Source organism: Physella acuta, unplaced genomic scaffold (genome assembly GCF_028476545.2).
Source record: "Physella acuta isolate Inbredline_101_S28 unplaced genomic scaffold, ASM2847654v3 ptg002424l, whole genome shotgun sequence".
Taxonomy (NCBI): Eukaryota; Metazoa; Mollusca; class Gastropoda; family Physidae; genus Physella; species Physella acuta.
Genome location: NW_026733911.1, coordinates 24,970 through 50,132, shown reverse-complemented (window position 1 = coordinate 50,132; position 25,163 = coordinate 24,970). Strand labels below are relative to the sequence as shown.

The 25,163-nt window shown below is 36.8% G+C and overlaps 1 protein-coding gene across 3 annotated transcripts; it reads left to right on the top strand.

The window, feature by feature from the left end:
• Positions 1–10,982: 10,982 nt before the first annotated feature.
• LOC131933262 (uncharacterized) lies at positions 10,983–17,332 on the top strand. 3 transcript variants are annotated; one of them, XM_059290047.1, is made up of 2 exons: positions 10,983–11,849; positions 14,738–17,332. In XM_059290047.1, the coding sequence occupies exon 2, from the start codon at positions 14,747–14,749 to the stop codon at positions 16,484–16,486; it is 1,740 nt and encodes a 579-aa protein (XP_059146030.1). In that variant the 5' UTR covers positions 10,983–11,849; positions 14,738–14,746; the 3' UTR covers positions 16,487–17,332. The 3 variants fall into 3 exon arrangements, with proteins under 3 accessions (XP_059146030.1, XP_059146031.1, XP_059146029.1); XM_059290048.1 differs by lacking the exon at positions 10,983–11,849 and adding an exon at positions 11,901–11,962; XM_059290046.1 differs by lacking the exon at positions 10,983–11,849 and adding an exon at positions 13,500–13,559.
• The last annotated feature ends 7,831 nt before the right edge of the window (positions 17,333–25,163 follow it).

Genomic DNA, 25,163 nt, shown 5'->3' with positions numbered 1-25,163 from the left:
GACCTCGCTACGCCACTGCACTCGACCACCCGTTTTTCTTTCTTAATCGGTGTTTCTTTCATGCATCTGTGTTTGTGGGGGGGGGGGAGTTGACCCCCTAACGAAATAGAATTTATGTAGAAAATATAAACTTTAACCATTGTCGCCACCGCTCCGCTCCCCCCACCCGGAGAAAAAGTCTGAAAGAAACACTGTTCTTAATCTACTTTTAACTTTCTACAAGTGTACTTGCTTGGTAAGATGCAGTTTAATTGTACTGAAAAAAAAATAGATCTAGAAATGTTTTTTTTTAATAAGTTTTATTTTACCTGTTCAAAGTAAATTATATGTTAAAACATAGCTATCTTGTATGTTTTACAGTAATTTAAATTTTGAAACGTAGCTATCGTTTGTTAAAATTCAAAACAAACATGGTATCCTTTTATACTACAAAGTAATTTAAGTAAAACGGTTATCTTTTGTGTGTTGTACAAAAATGTATGTTAAAGGATATCTATCTTTTGAGCTTTTGTGTGTTTTACAGTAATTTATACCTTCTCAACAATTAGCTTCCACGTCAGGAAGGGCAAAAATCAATGCACGTTTTATATCATTTTATAGGCTCTTTTTCGTTTTATCACATTGAACATTTATTATCTTAATCTTTGAGCACAGCAAGCTAATCTCTTTCTTGGTTTAGGCCTACAGCTTGGAGTATGGCAACACGACTGTGTCAGAGTTGCGTGTTTTGTTTTTTTAATCTATTATTGTTAAGGTTTTAATGGACATGTTATTCTATTGTTTAAATTTATTGTTATTTAATTAAGGATGTAGAATAGCGTGGTCGAGCGGTAGAGCGCTAGACTGCTAACTCGAAAATCTGAGTTCGGATCCCGAGCTCGAGTCTGTAGGATGACCCTGCGTCAACCCAATTCTGATGGGTACCTTGACTCATGTTAGGGTAACAAAGCCGGCTGAGAATAGTGCTGACCGCACCATCCCCTTGTAAGGGACAAACTGGAAAAGATGATGATTTCATTGGAAAGCGCATTTCAGCTTAAGTTTGTCATTCATAACAATTCTTTACCTTGAATCGTATAATTAATTTAAATATTGTTTTCTTTTTTGTTTTGGTTTTGTAACAAATCAGTTGTTGCAGTTGTAATATGTCCACGATTAACTTATAAATAGAAATTAAAACCACATTACACGTATTGTTAACTGTTGCAACTTGTATGTAATTTCATTGGTTCTCTGGCAAAGAGTTGTCCCAACATGCCGCGGTTACCTCCCTTGGTTCCCCTTGCTATATCGGCACTGTGTACCTAGATCATCACAGCTACACGAAGACATGTATGAAAGACATGGATTTTTTTTTTTTAAAAACGTATTTGCATACGTGCCATTGAATAGAAATATACTGGCCTACAAGCCGTGTTTTTGTTTCGCTTCCGATTCTTTATTAAAACTTGAATTGGAATAAGCACAACGCCGGCCCTACAATTTAAAAGTTCACTAGTTTAAAAACACGTGTATTTTATTCTCAACATGTCTTGTACAGCACGCACAAAATTTAGTCTCTCGCTACTGTCCTCGGAGATAGATGTACGTACAGAAATGTGATGGTTTTTTTTTAAACTAAGTAACTTCGTAGTGATACCACGCGATTTAATCGCAGCATTTCCAATACCATTTCGTCCTAGGCAGTCACCAAAAGACGTTAAAAAAATCGCCATTCCTAAAATGACCTAATAAAGTTCTCACACCCTAAGGTAACCATAATTCGAACAAAAAACGAACATTTCTTTGTATTCTGCGGACACCAGTTAAAGTATAAATATAAATCACATACGTATCCTATTTCGTCGGGCAGGGGGTGGGGGGCAGTAGACGTGCTCCACGGGGAGAGGGGGGGGGCGGTGTCCCCTGAAGAGAGGCCTGATAGAAAGTACCTCCTGATATATGGTGAGAAAATATGCTCTTCTACCCAACTATATAAGGACAAATCCCAAGGTTAAAATTACAATTCTCTTGTCTATAAATTCAATTCACTCGGGTGTCTTATAATCTTGCGTCGCTTTTATTCAACCATTCTTGGATTTTATAGACATGCACTCTATCTTTGCATGTTGGTAGCGCTAGGTTTCTATAATATTAATTTCATCGTCCGTTAACAATTCAACTTTTTTTGTCGACCCCTTCAAATATTGCTGTTAAAATCTTTTAGTGCGAAACGGTTCGTATTTCTTTTAAGTGCGGGGTATTAGCATAAAATATTGTTTCGTGAATTCAAGAGGGGCTTGTCATCAAGAATCATAATGGACTGCGCCAACCAGTGGGGTGCCCTTTACAACAAAGCTCGACATGTTTGTAAATGGCACCACGATTTACGTGCATATGTTAAGACTGAATGACGTCCACGCACTACCTCGAGTCTTTCACAAAACCGCTTGCTCCTCCCCCAACGAAGATTACCATCTGTAAACAAAGGATGGTCCAGAACTTCCGGTCTCGTCCTTCTCAAATCTCGAGCTGGTGGACGAGTTTCATTCCTTGGTCTACACGAGTTCTGTCAGGTCCCGGGTTAATAAATTACAAATTAGGAGTTTAACAAAACTGCTCCCACAAACATCTACGCTAACAACAGTGAAATTAAATGAAGCTACAATCTAAGGTCTATATCAGAATTAACAATTATTAGCTTCTTTAGTTCTATTTGAGGAGGCGTATTTTTCAAAGCGGATTAGCTCTAATGCTTTTATCTGACGAAACACTGTTGTCGAAACGTCAATACATTGCGTGGGCTGTGTAACAAGGATAGTTTTACTGTTTTGTCTCGGCTCCATTAGTTTGATATAGGAAATATTAAAATTCTGCTATATCGTTCCTGTGCTGTTGATGTATAGTTTCTTTGTCTTTAAAAGTAGGCGCTGGTTGGTCCCCGAAGCTGTGGATGTGGTACTTTACTTAGTGAAACAAGTACAATAGCTATCGGTTCCGTAATGCGCGTTCAGAGGACATTGTGTATTTTGTGTGTTCATATGTCATCGTGTATTGTGTGTTGTGTTCATAGGCCATCGTGTATTGTGTGTTCATAGGCCATCGTGTATTGTGTTCATAGGCCATCGTGTATTGTGTGTTCATAGGCCATCGTGTATTGTGTTCATAGGCCATCGTGTATTGTGTGTTCATAGGCCATCGTGTATTGTGTTCATAGGCCATCGTTTAATGTGTTCATAGGCCATCGTGTATTGTGTTCATAGGCCATCGTGTATTGTGTGTTCATAGGCCATCGTGTATTGTGTTCATAGACCATCGTGTGATGTGTTCATAGGCCATCGTGTATTGCAGGGGTCGGCAACCTGCGGCTCGCGAGCCGCATGCGGCTCTTTTGATGTCGTGATGCGGCTCTTCAGCTCCAAGCACACATATTAACAATTATTTTATTTTATTTTTAAAACACATACAAATATTGTTCCGCAATACTCGGTAATGAACGATAAAATAATAAACAAACAATAAACACTCGCTATCCTATTAGAATATTTAGTTACGCCATATTTCAATTTACTTCCTATTAACTTGTCTATTGCTAATTGCAACATTCAACTTCATGGGGGAGATCACAAAAGAAACTTAAAGAGCTAAATAAAAAAACTGCACGGAAAGGAAAACCCAGCCTATGCCTTGCTTGAAGAAGATGATTGTTTCGAAAAATAAACCGGGAGTGATCTCCCCTAAACTTTCTCGAATATTCTTATATAAAATAACAGGGGATGGAAACTCGGGCTATAGACATGATTTTTAATCCATTTTAAATACTTAAAGTTTTAAAAATAGAATAAAATCTCGTAGACAAATTAATTGCACACCAAGTGAACGCAAATAAAAAAAAGCGCATAATAGTGCGCAATATTATTAGTACTTTTAAAATTTACATTAGTTTTTTGAGAAATCGGAAGTAGCGTAAATTACTACTTCCAGTCAACGGAAATTACTCAAAATTTAACAGAAGGTAGAGAATTAGATCTTTTACTTACATGTGAAATTTCATTTATCTATCTGAAATAGTACTCAAGTTATAGGCTTTTAAAAAATTCAAAGTAGGAAAAGTACCACTTCCGGTTATCGGAAATCACTCAAAAGTTGATACGGATCTACGATTTTGATAAAATACTTATCTATATATATAATTCTCTTCTTCGAGCCGTTAGAAAACAAGCTGCAAACGCTCTCCCTACCTCCCCACCCCTACATGGTTTTAGTGAGCTGTGTTCACTCTAAATGTTTACAAGCAGAGCCAACGATTTTAAACGTGGGGGCGGGGGGAGGAGGGGGGAGGGAAGGAAGGGGGGGGGGGGTTATGGTCCTTAACGAGCTACTTATAGTGTTTTAAAGAAATATTTTCAGTGTCAGCGTTGGTACTGTCGAATTCACAAATTATGAATTATTGAAAATTAGAAACAACTAAATAGCGGCGTATGTTATGCCGCGGGCCGGCTCGTATATGAAATTTCATCAACCTAACTGTAACGGTACTCAAGTTATCGTGTTTACACACGGACAGACACAGACACACACACACACAGACATACGGACAAGATTGCAAAATTATGTTTTTCCGTATCAGTGAGGTGTAAAACGTCGAGATTTGTAAAAATCTCGATTTTTTTTTTTTTGCACGATTACAATACTTTCTCTATACTACGTATATACGAGAAAGTAAAAATTACTTCATTTTGTTGAAGACCCGGAGAGAGGTAAATTACTTTATTTTAAAAAATCTGGAAAAAAAATATGATAAACCCAACACTACTATTAACATGAATCACTTCAGCATTACTATAAACAAAATGAAGGATGGGTTCACTGAGATATTTGAGCAATTCAAAAGAAATGCAAGTACTCTGACCTTCACAGTCAAAGTAGATTCTCTCAACACAAAATTAAAAGAGATTTGGAATGCTGGTTCGCTTCAAATAAAATTGCTAGATTTGAAAACCACACATTTGTGGAGCGGTAAGCTCACATATCTCAAGAGCAAGTTAGACTATTTGGAGGCCCAGAAAAACATGCATGTTTCACTGTACAACTGGACAGCTCTAAAAGAAATGACGCGAGTTTACTATTGTTTAACAAGTTAGAAAAATCACATAGTTTCAAATATGTAGCTTCTTTATTTTAGGAAAGTAGGTCTACCTTCAATATAGTAAAATAAATTAACCTTTCTTACAATGCTCCGCCCTTTTCTCGTAAACATAAATCTTAATTCTTCTATACAACACAGCAATGTTGTAACTTGATAGATCTGTATTATATTGGTTTCTTTTTGTTACTTCCGATATTTTAGTTCCAAACAAATAAGGGAAACAACTTTAAACTATGTTATCAAATTAATAAATAAACCAATACCCCAGTTGAAATATAAAACTCATGTAAATCCTTGTTGATTTTGTTTACTTTTCTATAAGTATTAATAAATGTTATGTACACATTTTGTCTGCCTTTAAAATGTATTGATACTAATAGAAAAAATATTTTTAATTAAATTACGAAACTCATAACTATGTAAGATAACTTCGCGTTAATAAAGTAAATTCCTTATATTTAATCAATGACATTACAAGTTGAATTAGTTTCTCAAAAAATGTATAGATCTACAAGATTTCTTGTGTTAACCAAATTACTCGCACGCAGGGGTCGGCAACCTGCCATTCGCGAGTTGCATGTCAATATTGATGTCAATATGCGGCTCTCTAGTTCTATAATAATTATAATTGTTTATTATAGAAACCAAAACAAAAAATTATACTGTAAAAACAAATACTTCAAACAAAATAAAAAAAACAACGAGAATAGGTGGAGTAGAGTGTATATGGACAGTTGACAGCCTAGGGCAGGGGCTCACAACCCCGTGCCAGCGGGCGCCATGGCGCCCGCCGAACGATTCGTATGTGCCCGCCTCTCACTATTCGAAAGACAGAATTTTTTTCATAAGCATTATTGAAAGGTTGAAGGGGATGGAAATCGAAAGTTTGGGGGGGGGGGGGGGGGTGCAAATCGAAAGTTTGTGGGAGGGGGGGTGCAAATCGAAAGTTTTGTCCCCGGGTGACGGGAACGGTCGCTACGCCCTGGAAGGAGTTTGTCGATTTAAAATAGATTTAAAATACCGATATTTTAGAATGTGCTCTAGAGTAAAAAAAGGTTGGGAACCCCTGGCCTAGGGCATTAGGCCCAGCCGCACAACTATGCTGTGGCCAGACCCGTGGCAATGGTTCTATGCTTTCCACTACCGAAGTGCACATACAAATGTTAGTGGCTCTTTAAAGTCTGGGAAATTTTGTAGATTGTAACTTTCGGCTCTTCCGACTCAAAAGGTTGCCGACCCCTGGTGTATTGTGTTCATAGGCCATCGTTTAATGTGTTCATAGGCCATCGTGTATTGTGTTAATAGGCAATCGTGTATTGTGTTCATAGACTATTGTGTTCATAGGCCATCGTGTAATGTTTTCATAGACCATCCGTTGTTTAATGTGAATAGCGCCATCTGGTTTGTTTCAAACGTCAAAAAAAAAATACAGAAAGCTCTGGTTGTGTTTGCTGTGGATGTGAGTTCTAACGTTATCGTCTTAATATTTGATGGATAACCGCTTATCCGATTTAGATTGGATTCGTTTCTTTATCTTGTTACTGGCGAGTAAATCTGACCAAGTTTAAATACTGAAAACGTTTCTTCGTTTGTTTTATTTGTTTTTAGGCTTTTTTCTTTCGGTTTTTATTGTTAAGAATGAATATGTTTTTTAAAAACCTGATATTTTTTTATCCTCCTAAATTAAAATAAATATTGGTCGGCTGTTCTTTGATCTAGACTAGTCTAACCTCAAGGCAATTGTTGTGTTGGGGTTGCTTTTGTTGTTTAGAGTATCAATTTGCTTTAGCTTACCCTGTGTTAAATGTGATGCTACGACTTACCCTGTGCTAAATGTGATGCTACTAATCTTGTATACCTGTGAAGACAGTGGATAAATGTGATTTCTGTTTGTTTTTTTTCTTACAGACGTGTTACCTTATTTGAAAAAGAATCGCAGACGAAAGGTAAGTCACTTTCTGTAAAGTTGAAGTGGGTACTTGAGCACAGTAGTTTGATAAGAGGGGGCGGTGACGTCTGCACCTAGTAACACCGGGTGGTAGGGGGGGTGACATAATTTTTTTTTTAAACGGTAAAATTTACTGTCAGAAAATGTTCAAATGAAAAAAATATAGTAGGAGAGAGGGGTAAAACCAAACCGACAGTTGCCGTGTGACACCCGACCTAGTGACGCCACAGTTTCCGCCAAACAGAAGGACTAGGTTTTTTCTTTATTTATTTATTTACCTTGTGTGTTGCAGCAAAGTGCATCATACAGTTTTTATCAATGTACTTAAACTTGTTATACATTAAATAACCCTAACTATACATTTTTTACTCCTGTATATACATTCTTTGTGCCGCTTTACGCCAATGTAGCACAACATTGTTATAAAAGGAATAGGGTTTGTTGGTATTTTTAAAACCAGTCAAATGTCTAGTTAGAACTGCAGTGGTTGGTCCATTCTCTTGACCACCAGGTGCCTGCTATACGTCACGTCCGTGGGTTTTGGTGGATGACGTATTGTTTGGATTAGTAAAGGTACACTTTTAGACCTGGCAAATGTAGATACTCATCTGTTTCTGTGACTTCGGCATGCGAAGGGATTCTATAATTATTTCTTTACTTCCCGTAACGTGAGTTAGGTCCTAGACCTACGGGCTCAAACAGGGGATCCGAACTTTACTTTCTAGTTATCAGTTATACGTTCTACCCCCCAACCCCGCCGGCCCTAAGTACCTGCATTACGTTACCTTAATCACAAGGGGTAGTCTCTTTTTGTTTGGGTGAATCCTCGTCGTTATAGCGAATGGTTAAATATTATGGCTTTCTAAAAGTATTTCATTAATTGTGGAATATATGGTGTATGTTGTTGTGTTAAACGTGAAATATTCAAACAAGTTTGTAGACTTAGCCATGGTTTTTTTTTTCTGGTAAAAACGCAACTTTGGAGTACCCAAAAACAGGTTTAGTCATCGATGAATTCTATTGTTTAATGTAGCCTTCAAGTAAGCTTCGCTTTGTTTTAGAAGTGAATTTTACGAATGTAAATCCTCATTCATGTTTTGACAAAAGACTCCGTCGCCAGGTCTGTTTACAGTGGTAATCCTACCACAAGCTCTCGGACCGTTGAAAGCGGCGTTTATCGCCCGTAACGACGGCCACATCAAAGGTCGACGCGCGACGTCAGCTTACATCTCCGTTTGGTGGGCGTGGCCAGATTTTTAAGTGCCCAAAATTTAATAACTTGAGATCGTTGTTTTTTTTTCTCTCTCTGGTGACGTGAACGATCACACACACACGCACGTACACACACCGTGTGTGGGGTAGATGTGTGCCGTGATTGAAAGTTTTTTTTTTTTAACTCGTCTGCTGATCATTTGGTTAACTGGTTTTGACAGTGAAATACGCCGACAACTCGCTATGGCAGGGTCTAGCCGCTCGTTCAACTCTCGGGGTGGATGACATCTCAGCTGTACATTTGATAAGTGTCTCGTGAACACGTTTGCTAGGTTTAGATCGTGTACTCTAGTCTATTATAAAGCAGGTACTGCTATAAACGTATGGGACTTAGATAATTTTATGTTACCTGTTATTAAATTTCAACTGGAGTGAGGAAATGAGGGTGACCGTTATTACTACAGTAACAATATGAACGTGCATAGGTCAACAACCTGAACAAGGTACAGGAAATTGTTATGTAACACGTGAGTACAGATAGATAGGGCACAGAGATCACACCTCAAATAGCAAAAATTTGCGGTATTGCTACCAAGTCTGATAATTTTTTCTTTAGTTAAAATGTGAGACTTTTTCTTCGTTCTTAATTGTAGTATTAGAGATTTCCTCAAACACAACGAGTATTATGTGTCAACTTATTACGCGCCTTATAACTCGTCTACTACCGAATTCAGTCCGCTTTTCTTCCTGGTTTTAATACCATAGCCTTTAACCAAAACGTGAAACAAAATACATTCACAGCACCCAAACTTGAAATCAGCTGGGTGCCATATGTAAATGTATGTTGTTCGGCTATCTCTGTTGTACTTAATCACACAGTCCCGTCCACGTAGAAAAACCAACAGTGTATTTTAAATTATAGTTTTTTTTATAAACAAAAGCTGTTTTTTTTCTATTATTTTTTTACCACACCTCCTCGCTCCACTCACTGGTGATTAAGCTTCCAATAGGCTAGCTGTCTCAAAACAAACTTTTTTTTTCTTCTATTGTTAGTCATAGTCCTAACGGGGAGTATGATTAAGGTTGTTGTTTTTTTATCCTAACAAACCCTATTCCTTTTATAACAATGTTGTGCTACATTGGCGTAAAGCGGCACAAAGAATGTATATACAGGAGTAAAAATGTATAGTTAAAGTTATTTAAATTATAACTAGATTACGTACATTATTCAGAACTGTATGATACACGTTGATGCAACACACAAGGTAAATAAATGAATTTGAAGAAAAAAAAACTCTAGTCCTACTGTTAGCAACACCTCACCCACCCATCCCTCACTACCAGCGATGTAAATCTCCTTATAAACCTTTTTTGTTCGTTCTACTTTTAGCAACACCTCCCCATCCCCCCAGTGATCGAGGAAGTCTCCGGCGTGCCGCTAGCCTCCACCCCGTACAGAACTCGCAGGAACTCCAGCTGTAGCAGCACCACCAACGTCATCAGCGGTGACGTCAACTCCAGCATCAACAGCGTCAAGAGCACCAGCAGCGCAGGGAGCCAGAACAACCCGGACGTCCCCGGCCCGCAGAGGGTCCCAGAATTTTACGGCGAACCCTGCCAGCTAGTGCCGACTGCAGCGCCCCTGGCCGCGGCCCAGGTTATCCCCCCTCAGCAGAGTTTTATCCCCGCTAACTTCCCTTACACGGCCTACCCTGGTCCAGCTTATGTTGGTCCTTGCATTGGCCAGAGTCCAGGATTAGACAGCCATTTTGGGTGAGTATTTTTTTTTTCTTTTGTCATATTTTGGATGTGGTGCAATGAACCTAACTTAAACATTAAGACATTTTTCTTTGGGTTAAAGCATTGCCATCTCATGGAAAGATGCCTGAAAGAAACACCGATTTTATTTGGGATTTATTTTTTAGAATCATTAACTCTTTTTATAGTTTGAGTTGTGTTTACATAAAGTTCACTTTAGCCAATTACCCAAAAGTTTCAATAACTTTTTTGACCACACCGTATTTAAAAATGATCAAGCTAGGTGTACATTTCACAAGTAAATTGCCCTATTTTTTTGGTGGCATCAGCAAATGCTGGAACATTCTAGTCCAAGCACTTTAATTTTACCTGACATCTCAGGTAGCCTTTAGTAGACACAGGGACATGGTTTTTTTTATATACACAAGCTTTGGATAAAAGCTTAAGCTAGATATATAACCTTTTACCACATCTTTTATGAAAAACTATTTTGTACGTTATTATTCCTCTACTTCTAGTGTTGTGCCTGATCCTTCAGCCAAGTTCACCTCAGCCAACCTGTACTGTACTGGCACACAAGGGGAAACTGGCCAGTTTGTGACCACCTTTGACCCCAACCAACCTTACTGCATGATGAGCGCAGGACACTCACCCTCCCAGATGTACTGGATGCCCGTGATGGCCGTGCCGTACCCCCCCAACATGGGGCAGGTCGGCATGGGTTGGTCACCCCCACAGGACCCCTACGGCAGGGACATGCCTCTTTCAGGTGGGTCATTTATTTTTGTTGGGGCAGTGAATGACAATATATGGAGTGAATGTCCATTTGTCCATAGAGGGAGTGAATGTCCATAAAGGGAGTGAATTAGTGAATGTCCAGGGGTCGGCGTGGTCGAGTCGGTAAAGCTCATGGTTGCTAAACCGCTCATGGTTGCTAAACCGAAAAAAGTCTCGAGTTCGAACCCTCAGGCAGATGAGGCTCGTTAGCTGGGGACAGCCACTCTTCTAGGAGAGACAACTCCAAAATTAAACAACTGCTGCCTTGTAGTTTGTTCTTGGTTGGACTAAGGCTATGGAAGCAAATCCAAAAAGAAAAGCAGGCTGAAATCGGAGTCAATGGCGCATAACCAGTTGACACGTAACGCTTAATTGTGTTGGAGGCGTGGTCGAGTCGGCAAAAAGCTCATGGTTGATAAATTCGAACAAAGTCTCGAGTTCAAACCCACTGGCAGATAAATCTCGATCCCATTCTATACTAATAATTAAGAACGAAGAAGAAGAAGAAAGAAGTGAATTTCCATATGACCAAATAGGGAGTGAATGACAGTAGAGAAAGTCAAATGTACACAAACTTGGATTACTTGGCTTGAAAAGTTTCTGGATTCAGAGACTAAATTAACAATGTACCTATTAAAAGCTGACAGTATGTTTAAAGCAGATGAAGTAGAGTTCAACTGTTCCTGCGACATCTGCATATAAAGTAATTTCGTGCTCAGTATGTATTCCTTAAAGATTTCCTTACTAGAATCCAGTAATCATTAAAGCTGGGTGAACTCAGGAACATGCAAGTACCTTGAACCCAGGAACTAACCCTACCCACACTCTCCCGCTGAAGCTTGAGAAACAAAGCTACAGCGCCCCTCATTGCTCTAAAAGCCATTACTGTATAGATAAATATAATTCATCAACTGAACATGATTTAGAATATAATGAGAAAAAAAAGTTTGAACCTTTTGCTGTTTGTTAACATTTTACCTTTTCAGCACTGGATACTTGACCTTTCATTTCATTGCAGGTGTAGAGGTAAGTGGTAAAACCTTTTTATACTGCTCATTACTAGATAAAACAAATGTCCGCTTTTACCAGCATCTGCATGTAGCATTGTGGTTTCACTATAGAATGTGAAGTGCCCAGTGGTCCGTTGACCTTCATTACCCTAGCTCATGTTATTTTAAACAGACACAATCCAGTTTGATTAACTTGTGTCACAGTGAATGGTCTGTAACTGAATGGGGTAGTGTATTGAGTAGATGAAGTAGAGTTTACCAGTTTCTGTGAACTCTACTTATGAAGTAATAGTGTGGTCGATTGAAATTTTCTCAAACTTGAATTCAGGTATCCATCAAAATGTCAGCCATATGGCCACACAAAATGTCTGCCCCAGAAACACACAAAAGTCTGTCAGAGACACACAAAATGTCTGTCCTAGAGCCACACAAAATATTTGCCCCAGAGACACAAAATGTCTGTCATATGCCCACACAAAATGTCTGTCATATGGTCACACAAAATGTCTGTCATATGGCCACACAAAATGTCTGTCATAGAGCCACACAAAATGTCTGTCATAGAGCCATACAAAATGTCTGTCATAGAGCCACACAAAATGTCTGCCAGAGCCACACAAAATGTCTGTCATATGGCCACACAAAATGTCTGTCATAGAGCCACACAAAATGTATGTCATATGGCCACACAAAATGTCTGTCATAGAGCCAAACAAAATGTCTGTCATAGAGCCAAACAAAATGTCTGTCATAGAGCCATACAAAATGTCTGTCATATGGCCACACAAAATGTCTGTCATAGAGCCACACAAAATGTCTGTCATATGGCCACACAAAATGTCTGTCATAGAGCCACACAAAATGTCTGTCATAGAGCCACACAAAATGTCTGTCATAGAGCCAAACAAAATGTCTGTCATAGAGCCACACAAAATGTCTGTCATAGAGCCAAACAAAATGTCTGTCATAGAGCCACACAAAATGTCTGTCAAAAGGGCACACAAAATGTCTGCCCCAGAAACACACAAAATGTCTGCCCCAGAAACACACAAAATGTCTGCCCCAGAAACACACAAAATGTCTGCCCCAGAAACACAAAATGTCTGCCATAGAGCCACACAAAATGTCTGCCCCAGAAACACACAAAATGTCTGTCATAGCCACAAAATGTCTGCCCCAGACACACAAAATGTCACTGCACTTGTATGTTCTTTAGACTCCAGGCATATTAATAGACTTGGAAGATCATTTGTGCTGAATGCACAGAGATTTTTTTTATCTAAAATTGTATGAACCTTTTCTTTAGTGTAAAATCTTCTAGTCGCTGAAGCATGAAAAGACTAGTAAATAAACCCATCTGACCTGAAGGAATAGATAAAATCTTGTTCCACAAGGCTTTGGGTTATTATATGAATTATTTCCCTCCATATAAATTTAACTGAATGTAAAGTTTTTTTTTTGAGCATGAATATTTAGATTTTTACAGTAGACATGAAAAATATCTGTTCTCCTTTTGTGACTTTTTTCTTTCATTTACTTGCCAGTATCGGCCCAAGCATAAAATATCAATAGCGTTTCTCGTGGCTGAATGTATGCAGTGGGCTGTGTGTCTCAGATAATTTACTGTAAAAGGTTTTCAGTCTAGGGAGGTTTGGGTAGTGTGAAATTTGTTTCAGACATGTTTCATAGGGGGACTGTGTGTTGCTCAATCTTTTTATAGGGGATGGTAAGTAGCTAGATCTATTTCATAGAGTGATAGTATGTTCTTAGATGTTTCATAGAGGGACTGTGTGTTGCTCAATATCTTTTTTAAGATGGACTGTAAGTTGCTAGATATCTTTCATAGAGTAATTTTATGTTCTTAGATGTTTCCTAGAGGCACTGTGTGTTGCCTATTTTCTTTTTATAGAGGGACTTTAAGTTGTTAGATTTGTTTCACAGATGGATTTTATATTGTTCAATATTTATTTGTAGGGACTAAGTTGCTAGATCTATTTCATAGAGTGATTGTATGCTCTTAGATGTTTCATAGATTGACTGTATATTCTGTTTCATAAGAGATGATGCTGTTAAATGTTTCATAGCGGGACTGTATATTGTTTAATATCCGTATCATAGATGGACTGTATGTTGCTAAATCTGTTTCATAGTGTTAAAAATCTATTTCATAGTAAGCACTATATATGCGATTGTGTGTGTATAACATCAATATTCGTAAGTGTAGGATTTAATCAATGTATTTTGGTAATTACTGTAAAGATTCTTTTCCATTGTTAGGTTTAGTGTTAGACTTGTCATAGTGATTTCTTTCAGTGCTTAGGTTTAGGGTAAATATTAGATTCGTGTTGGTGTTGTGTTTTGATAGGGCTGTTGCTAGTTTAAATACTTGTCTTGGTGTTGTTAGAGTGGTTAGAATTATGGCTAGTGTTTCCTTTAGCTTTCCTAAAGATAACCATCTAGTTTTTTATCCAGCATTTCATTGTGTTGTCCTGGTTAAATTAATACACTGTAAGATGACCTCTGACCTTTAGGGGCTTGTATCTTGAGCTGTCCTTTCCGCAAGTTTAATTATAAATATAATCGTAAACATTGTTTGTTTGTCTTACTTGTTGTAGCCTTTTGTGTATTTTATTACTATTATATATTATTTGGGACCTTGTTTGTTTTTGGTTTACTTTGGTTCTTGAATTTAACTGCCTGTGAAATACATGAGACAAGAAAACAAAACATAAGAAATAAAATGTTTAGGCCTATATGATATGCTCTCATATTGAGCAACATTTTTGCAAATTATTATTCATTCGTCTGTTTCCAGAAATTTGGATGACTTCTACTTATTTTATTTACTGTGAATAAAAAAAAATTAAATTCCGATTAATTAAGACACTAATTATTTGTCCACAGTACTACAGGATGTCCACTCAAGGCAACCCTGAAATGGGGCCGATGGCACCTGGCACTGTCATGGTGGACAGTTACGGGAATTACACAAGCGTTGGACCGATGATGTGTGGCGACGCCTACATCAACAGCGGATACGGATGCGTGGCACCCGGATACAGCGAGGTCACCATGACCCCAGGTGTGAGTGGTGGTGAGAGCGATAAAATTGTTTCTAAAACTGTTCCGTCAGACAAGTGTGGGAGGGCTGGCTTGTTTAACACCAGCGCCCTGCGACCTTCTGACCTACGACCTTCTGACCTCTCGGGCGGCAGGTCTTATCTGAGTGATAAAGTTGTGGGTTGTGATAAAATTTCAGCCACGGTTGAGGATAAGAGTAAGCTGGAGGACAGCGGTAAAGAAAGTGTTGGTCAAGCGGAGGAGGGAGGTAAAGAGGGTAAGGCTAAAGAGGATGAGGAGGACAACGACAGCGAGGGCATGGACGTCGGCAGCGACGGCGACAGTGGCTGCCCTAGCGAATGCGCTGACCTCTCACCCGTCAGTGGCCCAGATTCTTTCTCCTCCTCCGAGCTGGTGCACTCGGATGGAGGGGAAACAGCTTCAGTGACTGAACAGTCGGCTGCTGAGAGCAGCAAGCCGAAAGGCAAGCGCCGGTATTACATGTACGGGAACCACAAGCTGGTCAAACCCATTAAAGAGATCCCGCTGCGGTTTCAAATTCTTTTAGCGGAGACCAGCGCGGCCAAAGCTAGGTGCGAAGGCCAGCCAATTTACATGCAGCACCACCCCCAGCCTCAGCCCATGTACGACATTGTGTACTACCACGCCAACGACGACTCGCAGGTTACGCTTAACGCTAACGCTTCTTGTTTTGTCCCTAACCCCGATGGTGGCGGTGTAGATGCTAGCGCTAACCCTTACCTGCCTGAATGCTACCCCGCTTACTGCCCGGTGTCCGGGTACCCCGGTGCAGGTGCCACTAACACCCCCTCCAACTCTCACGCTATGCCGCCTGCGCATGTCTTTGTGCCCCCACTGCCCCCCGCGTCCATCCCGCCCCACTCCCCAGGTTCTCAGAACTGCCAGACAATTATTGTTTACTCATCTCAAACTACCAACCCTCCCTCACAACCCCCTGCAACCCAGCATGTTCACACAATCAGCATGCCTCCCCCTTTTCCCCCTCCCTCGTCATTACCCCCACCCCCAATAGACATGTCCTCTAACAATTCTCCGCCTGTATCCAACCAAGCAGGTCGACCCATCCAGGTCAATCACGGCCAGACCAAAACAACTTCTACGTATGTTGAACAGCATATCAAAACATACAACCAGCCTCAGCCCCCAAACAAATCCCTCCCCATTCCGTTAAACATCCCTCCCCCAAACATCCACCCCAGCTCATCAAACCACTCGGCCCCGCCCGTCTCCATGTCCCCCTCCCTGACCTACACCATGGCCCCCAACTACAGCAGCCCTACTTACATGACCATGCAGCCTAAAGTGGGTTTCCCCCCTCAGGGCTCACCTGTCCAACCCCTCCCCTCCACCCCCACCAGCCAGCCCCCGGCCCCCAGCTACCCTGTCCCCCCAGGTAACCAGTACATGTATGTTTACACCTCTCCTCCCGCAGGTCAGCCAGCCACACAACCACATGTGGTGTACATGGTAAGCCCTAGCTACCCCTCTTCACAGAGCTTCCAACAGCAAGGTGTCCTAGTCCCACCCACCTGTCCTGTTCCTGTTCAGTGAAGACCAGACAGAATGAAAGTGATAAACAAGTGATACACAAGCTAAAAAAAAAAAAAAAATAGAACATCCTTCAAAGTGATACATCTATTTATAGCCCTTTATCAACCTGTAATATAACGTTCTAATTTAAAACAAACCTGTGCTGAATGTGATATCTATCATTGCACTTTTAAACTACCTGCTAGAGTCACTTCTTTTTTCAACTTTTTGAGCCTTAACATAAACAATATTATGACCCCACTCAATCTGACTCCGGAACTAATCCTCTACGCTTTTTGCCTGCTTTTCTTTTCTTCTCTTTTAAAAAAAAATTATAACCTTTTTTTTTCTAATTTAAAACCTTCATATGGTGATGGTTTTTTTTTAAACACCTTTTATTCTGCATTGCATGAGGTTGATTAGGTTTTACTTTTTAACAAACCAAAAGTTCTCTGAACTAGAATTTGACAACTTGTATCTTAAAATATTAGATTCTCTATAGTGAAACAAAAAAATTAAAAGTCAGAGGACTTGCATTATTGAATCTTGCAAAGTAGCTTAAAATTATTATTTTTTAAATATCTAAAACTATCATAACCATATGCACTACTCTTAAGATGCATAAAAGGTGGTCATTTCACTAATTATCTTGCAATTAACAGACTGACCCCTATGTTTAAAGTACAATTAATTACTTATATAAATACAGTATTACTTTCTGCTTCAGTGCTTGAAATGTATATGAACTAGAGAACTGTACCCATTTTGTCTTTGAATGTTTGTTTTTTCTGCTTGCTTGACTTGTTTTAGAAATAGTTAACACACCCTGACAGTTCAGTGTATTACAATTAATTTGTACCCAATTAAATTGTGCAAATTATTTGAATTGAGTTCCAGGTGGCTGAAAATTGCTAATAAATCCAATCTGTTTTAGTGTGTGCCTTAAACCTGTTCATGTTGTAATCTGCTGCTGTATTTTAATTCACTTTATCGCGATCAATTACTTTACTGTAAAATTTAATTTTGACTTCCGTTCAAGATTATTTTTTTTTAGCTTGGGTTCAGTGTTGTTTTTTTTTTTTTAAATGTCACTTCTAGAAATTAGCTGCTCATCAGAGAAAAATTCGGCACAGTTTCTGAGCATTTCTGTTTGAATTGTTAGATCTTATGTGGTATAACTTGTAGTAGCTTACTTTAGACTGTGTAGTTTCCCCATCATAAAACTATAAAATTCACCTTTTGGCCATCAAATAGTTTTGATGCTGTTTTTCAATGTAGATCAATCTTAATAAATTGTTTTCTCGATGCTCCTTCCTAACTTTTTTTAATGTAGTTCAATTTTAAATTTGTTTCGTCAAATGTACCTTCCTAACTTTTTCCAGTATATAAATTATTACCTTGTTCTGTTGATGTGTAACTTTTTAAAGTAGATCAAGCCAGAGTACAGATGCAGTAGTGTTTTTGTTTGATTGCTTTATCTAGTATTATTCCAGTGTTTGATTTTTATTTTTTTTATTATAGAAAAACAAACCTGTAAATATGTAAACAAACCAATGTTCTACTACTTGTCCATGTGTATTTGTAACAATTACACAGAGAATAGTCTGCTTGTCAAGAGTCAACATCTAAAAAAAATTAGGTTTTTTTCATAGCTGAACATTCGCAAAACTTTATATATCACAACTAGTTAACCTGTAAAACATTTTTTTAAGTATATTCTACATACAAGTACTCATGAACAGAGTAAATTTATATTCACATATTAGAGATAGGCCTATTATTTTATTTGTTGTCAAACTGCAGTTTAAAAGTTAAGACTTAATACTTACAATTTTTTATTATAAAGCATTGTATGCTACTTTATTGAATTAGTGTATAATAATAATATAGTAATTTTAAAAATTCTTCTGGAAAGTTTGTTTTTTTATAAAACATTTTTTGCTAAAGTCTGACTTTTCAACTGCTAGAAGCAGTGTCGCAGCAACATTTTAAAAATTTAATTTCTGACCCTATTTACATACGCTGCTAATATAAAAACTGCTGCTATATTCACTATTTTTGTGTGTATGGAAAGAATTATTGCATAATTCAGTACCTAGTCATTTAACTTATTTGTTGATTTCTGTATATTATATGCATCTGCTGGTTCATAACTTTGTGTATTGTCTCTTCCTAGCTCAGGCTGGTGTCTTGGTGTGTTCACTAAGGCTGATAAACACTGGGCCATCCAAGTGTTTAAACACAAGGCCATCCTGGTGTTTAAATACTGGGCCATCCTGGTGTTTAAACACTGGGCCATCCTGGTGTTTAAATACTGGGCCATCCTGGTGTTTTAATACTGGGCCATCCTGGTGTTTAAATACTGGGCCATCCTGGTATTTAAACACTAGGCCATCCTGGTGTTTAAATACTGGGCCATCCTGGTGTTTAAATACTGGGCCATCCTGGTGTTTAAACACTGGGCCATCCTGGTGTATTAAACACTGGGCCATCCTGGTGTTTAAACACAAGGCCATCCTGGTGTTTTAATACTGGGCCATCCTGGTCTTGAAATACTGGGCCACCCAGTGTTTAATTCTGAACTGTTCCTGTTTAAACCGTTCTCAGTCCTTTTTTCCTTACAATCAAAGCTGATAATCTCAGTGCCTTGACAGACACAAGTCTAAGATTCTAGCAATATGACATGTGTTCAACTGTATCTCGGCTGTGTTCAACCGTATGAAATGTTTATCTATGCAATGCCACTGTCTGCATCATTCCATTTTATGACAGTCCGCACCTGGTTTATGTAAATGACCTTAGAAAGTTCATGTAACAAAATCATAACATTTTTAAAGGTTGCCAAAACAGTTTATTTTAAAATTTGTGATACAGATTTTTTTTTTTTACTGAAACATTTTTGTGGAACGGAGTCTTAAGAGCACCTGTGTTAATATGTGATGTATGCATTTTGCAATGTACGTATTCAGGTATTCAGCGCTGCTTAAGATTTCTCAAGTATTTCATGTCTGCTGTGGTGTTGATCTTGATGCTCAAACCATATGTGCCTTGACCTGACATGCGTTCCTTTACCACAAGCAATAACGTAGACCATAAACGTATATCTGGTTTTAGATAGTATTTTATTTTGAAGACATTTACTTTTTAAAATGATTGCTGTTGCATTCCATTTAACTGTTTTGTGAGTTTTGTCAGATTTAATCTTTTTTAACATTCTGTTCATGCTGTATATTGTTTTATTTTGCTCTTAAATTTATATGCAGAAATCCGTGTTATAATCATTTTATTACAAGTAACTTTATTGGAATTGAAATGTAAATTTGTTTTAAAAATATGTTAGTAATTTGTTAGATCGTTTTAGTTTTGTTATATTTACAAGAATTGTTTTTTTTTAACTTTATTGATGGCAAGCCAGATGCACAATTGGTAGCTGAGTTAAACCAGAACATATTTTCTTAAAAGAAATAGTCACTGAAAGTTGCCCCCCTTTATATCTCTCCCAAAGTTACCACCCTTTATATAATTTAGTGAAAGCCTTGTCATTAGTTGGCAAAATTTTTGTTTTTCAAACTTCAACTTTTTTGCTTAGCTAGTAATCTTTTAATCTATACTTGTAACTTGTTCACTAAATTTGTTACTTCTTAAAAATAATATATAGTGAAGTGGCCTATTAAGTTTCATTCTGTGGTCCTTACCAATCGATGCAATGGCCTATTTTTTTTTTAATCCTAAAAATGAAATGGTCTGTTTACCTTGTGCCCGAGTTGCCTCTGGCTGCCGTTCTTGTTCTGTTTTAATATTTTTCTTCATGTTTAAAAAGTTTTTATTTTGTTTTACGAAAAGCTCCCAGGAGGGGATCAGTTTTCCAATTTTTTGTTTATAAAAATAAAATTGTTTTTAGATTGATTCTACCGTTTGATTCATGTGATCAATAATTATTTATTTTTAAAATTCTGCTATTAATCCTTCAGACATGTTTTCATTATGTTGCACTTATTTTGTCATTTTGATTTTAATTATTTTAAACTTCTTATGATGCATAATGAAGATTATTTAATATATCACCACATACAATATCAAATAACATTCCTCTTTTTACCATTTTTTTTCCTGCAATAAATTAAAAACCACAAAAACTATTTTTCATGTTATAGCTCAATTGTTTTTGGTGAGGGTGTTGTTTCGTTCTTTTTTCCAGTTGAAACTTTTATGATTTTTACTTCCAGTTTTTGTTATTGTCATTTGACCATAATAAATCAGTTCCATGACTTCCTTTTTTTTTTTTTTTAAAAAAACAAAAACAGTTTGTTAGTGCAATTTCTTTACTTCCTATGTAATCCATGTTTTTTTTTCAAACTAGACATGTCATTACCTATTTTGAATGTTGAAATTTTATGTCTTGAAATGCTCAGTTGTAATCCATAGACTCATATTCATCATTAGACTGTGTTGACTGTCAACAATAAAATTTTGTCACTAAACGGCAAGTGTTGGTCACTTGTTACAGAGGGAATGTTGAAAGTGATTTGTCGGAAATAGTGAAATTTATTCCTTGCCCATTTGTTAAAAATATTTGCACATTATCTCTTCATAAGCCGAGGTCACAGAAACAGATGAACTCGACTTCACTCGCCCCATAGACTGTCAGGTTTGAAAGGGAAATTTTTAGAAGTTGAAACTGATTTAGTAATGTGATAAATAAAAAGAAACCAATTCCTATTGAGTCACTTAGGCAAATCTACCTAGTGATTATACCACAGTTTAAAACTGAACAGTTTTAATGTGGCTGCACTGTTGGTACATCCAGTAGATTTTACTGTTTAACTCATGTAGTTTGGCCAGATGGTCTATTGAAATTTTAAGAAGTTGAGTTCTTGTATCTCTCAATAGAAACTGACCAATGACTTCTTCCTGTGTCTGATGGGTCTTAAGTTCAAAGGTGAAAGGTTGTGTTTTTTTTTTGTTCGGAGACAAACTCATGTTTAAATAAATTAACCAAGATCATATTATTGGGGGACCCAGTGGTGTAGTGGCCATTGCAACAGACACAAGAACCGCCCAGATACAGGATCCAAACCCACCAGCACCCAAAGTGGCGATGACCCCCCCACACACACACACAGACAAACTGAAAAAAAAACCTCACCCAACAAATAAAAAATAATTCACACAAAATAAACAAGATGAATCAAACAAAGTAGAGAATTCCTTTTTTTTTATTATAGTTTCAAAAAATTAAAATTGTCATGTAATGCAATATGTGATTTGAGAAACAACTGTATAACCTTATGTCTCCCTCCAACACAATGAGTTGCCTCTCACCAAAGGCTGATTTTGTTCATTTGTAACACTTATTTCATTGCTGAAAACCCATGTTATTTTTTTATATTTTTTTTTCCCAATCAGATTGCTGCTGTCAAAATAGTTCAAATGGTTTTTAGTTACAATTTTCAAGAAACTTCACCACAATAGTGTTCATATGTGAATGAGTAATAAGAATAGCTAAAATCCCAAATCAATGTTAAAGGAACCCCCCCCCCCCTCATATTTTTGACAAGTGAAATAAAATATGAGTTGCATTGTAACTCATTTGGTCCTGAAGGGTTACAGATAAACATATGTATCAACATACAGATATACATTTAATATACAGATCACAAAGATTTGTATGGACTTAGATATCAAAACATTAAACTTATAGGTCACAAAAAAAATACACACAACAATCACACATTTAAAATAGTAAACTTGCTCTTTCATACCTAACAATCCATACAGTAGATGAAGTAGAGTTCATGTTCTTGACCTCAGCATGGTGAGGTCAGCACTAAGCCTTTTCTTCCTCTAATGTAAGTCAGGTACCCATCAGAGCTGGGTGAACTCAGGGATGTCCTAGAGTCTCAAGTTCGGACCCAGATCCAAACTCAAGACCTTCTGACTAGCCGTAGAAAGCTCTTTCATTCAACCATGCCATCCCATACACATTTAACATACTGATCACAAAATTTGTTTTTCAACATTTAACTTAAGGAACAAAAGTGTGTATCAACATACACATATCACACATTTAACTTTAAAAAAACACATTTAACTTAGAGAAGAAACATTTGCATTAGTTTAAAGATATCACATGTAAAATATTTATTTAAATAGAAAAAGAAAGCCTCCAGATTTTCACACTTAAATAACAGGGTTAAGCATCTTTAAAATAAAAATACCAAATAGTTTGCGGCATATATACACTTGATAGCTTCAAACAACAGCCATAGAATAAAAGGTGACAGCTATAACTTGGCTGGATGACCCTGAGTATCACAGCATTGAGAACGTACATAAAATATTGAGTTGCTACACAACCATTCCGTGCATCAGCATCATTTTATTTTTTAATAACAATTTTTAAATTTATATTAACAAAATGATTGTGATCGCCATTACTAGTTTTATTAATTAAAATTTACAAATTATACAAAAAGTGTTTTTAAAAAAAAATGATATGCTTATTGGATAGAAATTCAACCATTTTTAACAATGGAATGTTAAAGTCTTTAAAATTGTATACACAATGTGTTCTGAATGTTAGATAATTAAACATTTTTTTTTTTACAAAAGTCTTGAAAAAAAAAATTAAAATGAAAGTGCTAGTAAATATTTATAAAAAAAATAATTTCAAAATAATCTTTAGAAAGAAAAAAGTGAAACGGAGAAAATAATGTTAAAAAAAAATTGTAAAATTGTTGGTGGAGACAAATGTGGGCTAATAAAAAAATTATTTTAAAAAAAAGTCATGATAAAGTTATTTGTGAATTGCTTTATATAGTGCAAGTCAATGTATTTTTTTTTACTTATCTGAAATAGTATCACAGACTATTTCTGAAAAAAATAAAATGATAAAATGATTGCTTTTCTTAAATATTTCTCATAATTTTAATAGTTTCATATAAAAATATATCACTGATTAAATTAAATGTGATCAAGTTTACTAAACATTAATAAATACATACATTTTCTACATGACTCCAAAAAAAATCTTAAAATAAATATATATTAAAATTATATAAAACATAAATTAGTCATCACAAAAAAAAATCATCTACAAAAATACATCACCATAAAATTATACTTTTTTTTACAAGTATCAACAAAATCAACAGGAAACAAAAGTTAGGCAACAATGCTTTTGTTGAATAAATGGGTTTAAACTAGCAGAGTTCTAGTCCAGAAGGATGATCAAAAGAAAACAGGACCTCATGGAGCTCTACAACCCCTATGAGAACCATAAAAACCTCCACTGGTACAGAAAGGGTTAAGCTGTGTAAGATGTACTTGAAAGACTGGATGTCAGTATCAGCTTGTGTGCAGCTTAGGTGTTTAGAGAAAAGTCTGCCTACTCTAAGTGACAAGGTGCTGTGTGCTTACAGACACCAGGTCATGTGTGCTCATAGGCACCTGTTGATGAGCACTCACAGAATTTTAAAGAAAACTGAAACTCGAAGTTTTAAAAAAAAAAAATAGCTTTTAAAAATATTTTTTCTTTACAGTAAAGACATGATGATGTCTTTGATACTACCAATATGCAAGATTACGTACTGTTATTTTATGTGATTTACCATTCATAAAAGAGTTGTCTTATAACAATTTTAAAAGTTTTCTTTTTAAGCAAAGTAAATTTGAGCATCAACATTGTTTCATAAACTTAATTTTGCAACATCTGGCCTACCTCAAAAAAGTAATAAAAAAACGATTTTTTATTTAATTAAAAATTTATGAGAACAATAACTTCATAAAATGTCAAGCCACTTTTCATCAATGATAAAATCAATAGGCAACAGCCACTGAAGGAAATTTCAGGGGAAGTAATGTGATACATATCAAGGGACGTAATAGAGTTTGAGATAACTCAAGATGGTCTGGTTAACTTGAACTTTGTTTAGATGCTGCTTGTGTACTTGTGAGTGAGACACTAATGCCTGGGACAAATGCCTAAAAGACCAGCTGCCTGAGATATTAAACCAATCTTTATAAATAATCTACAGAATTTATTTTTTGGGGTTTATTGTGACTGTTGAACACACATAAAACAAACTTTAAAATTTTATATAAAATTCTATTGCAATTAATTTACTCTTTAATCCCATAATTGTAATGGTTGTTGCTATGCCTAATTGTGATAAGCTAAGTACTTAGACAACAATCAACCATAGTTCATTGTTTACATGTTTTGTTTTTTATCTAAATATTATTGTTGTTTCACTACTTTCATTGCTGTCTGTATATCATGTTTTTAAACAATCAATGTACTTTATCATCACCTAGTGCAATCATTGCCAAAGAAAATAGCTGTTTTGAAGTGAATTGGAGAGGGAGGGGGTTAGGCTAAAGTGTGATTTCAATTAAGAGGGGTGGTCTGTCTTTTTGTTAGTATTAAGAATCTTGACATCATTTATGGAGAAGCCCTGTATACATATAGACAGATAGAGAGAAAGAGAGAGAATAATATAGAACATTACCAAATGTGGAGCAACTCATCAGTTGCTCTAGACTTCATCAAACGATCTTAAACAAAAATTAAAAAAATAATATTGTACCTGCAGAGAAAATATCTTTGGAATAAGTGAAAACATTGTGTCTTAACTATTCACATTTTTTTAAAAAGCATTCTGCATGTACATTTTTCATATCTGTGATATCTGTTATA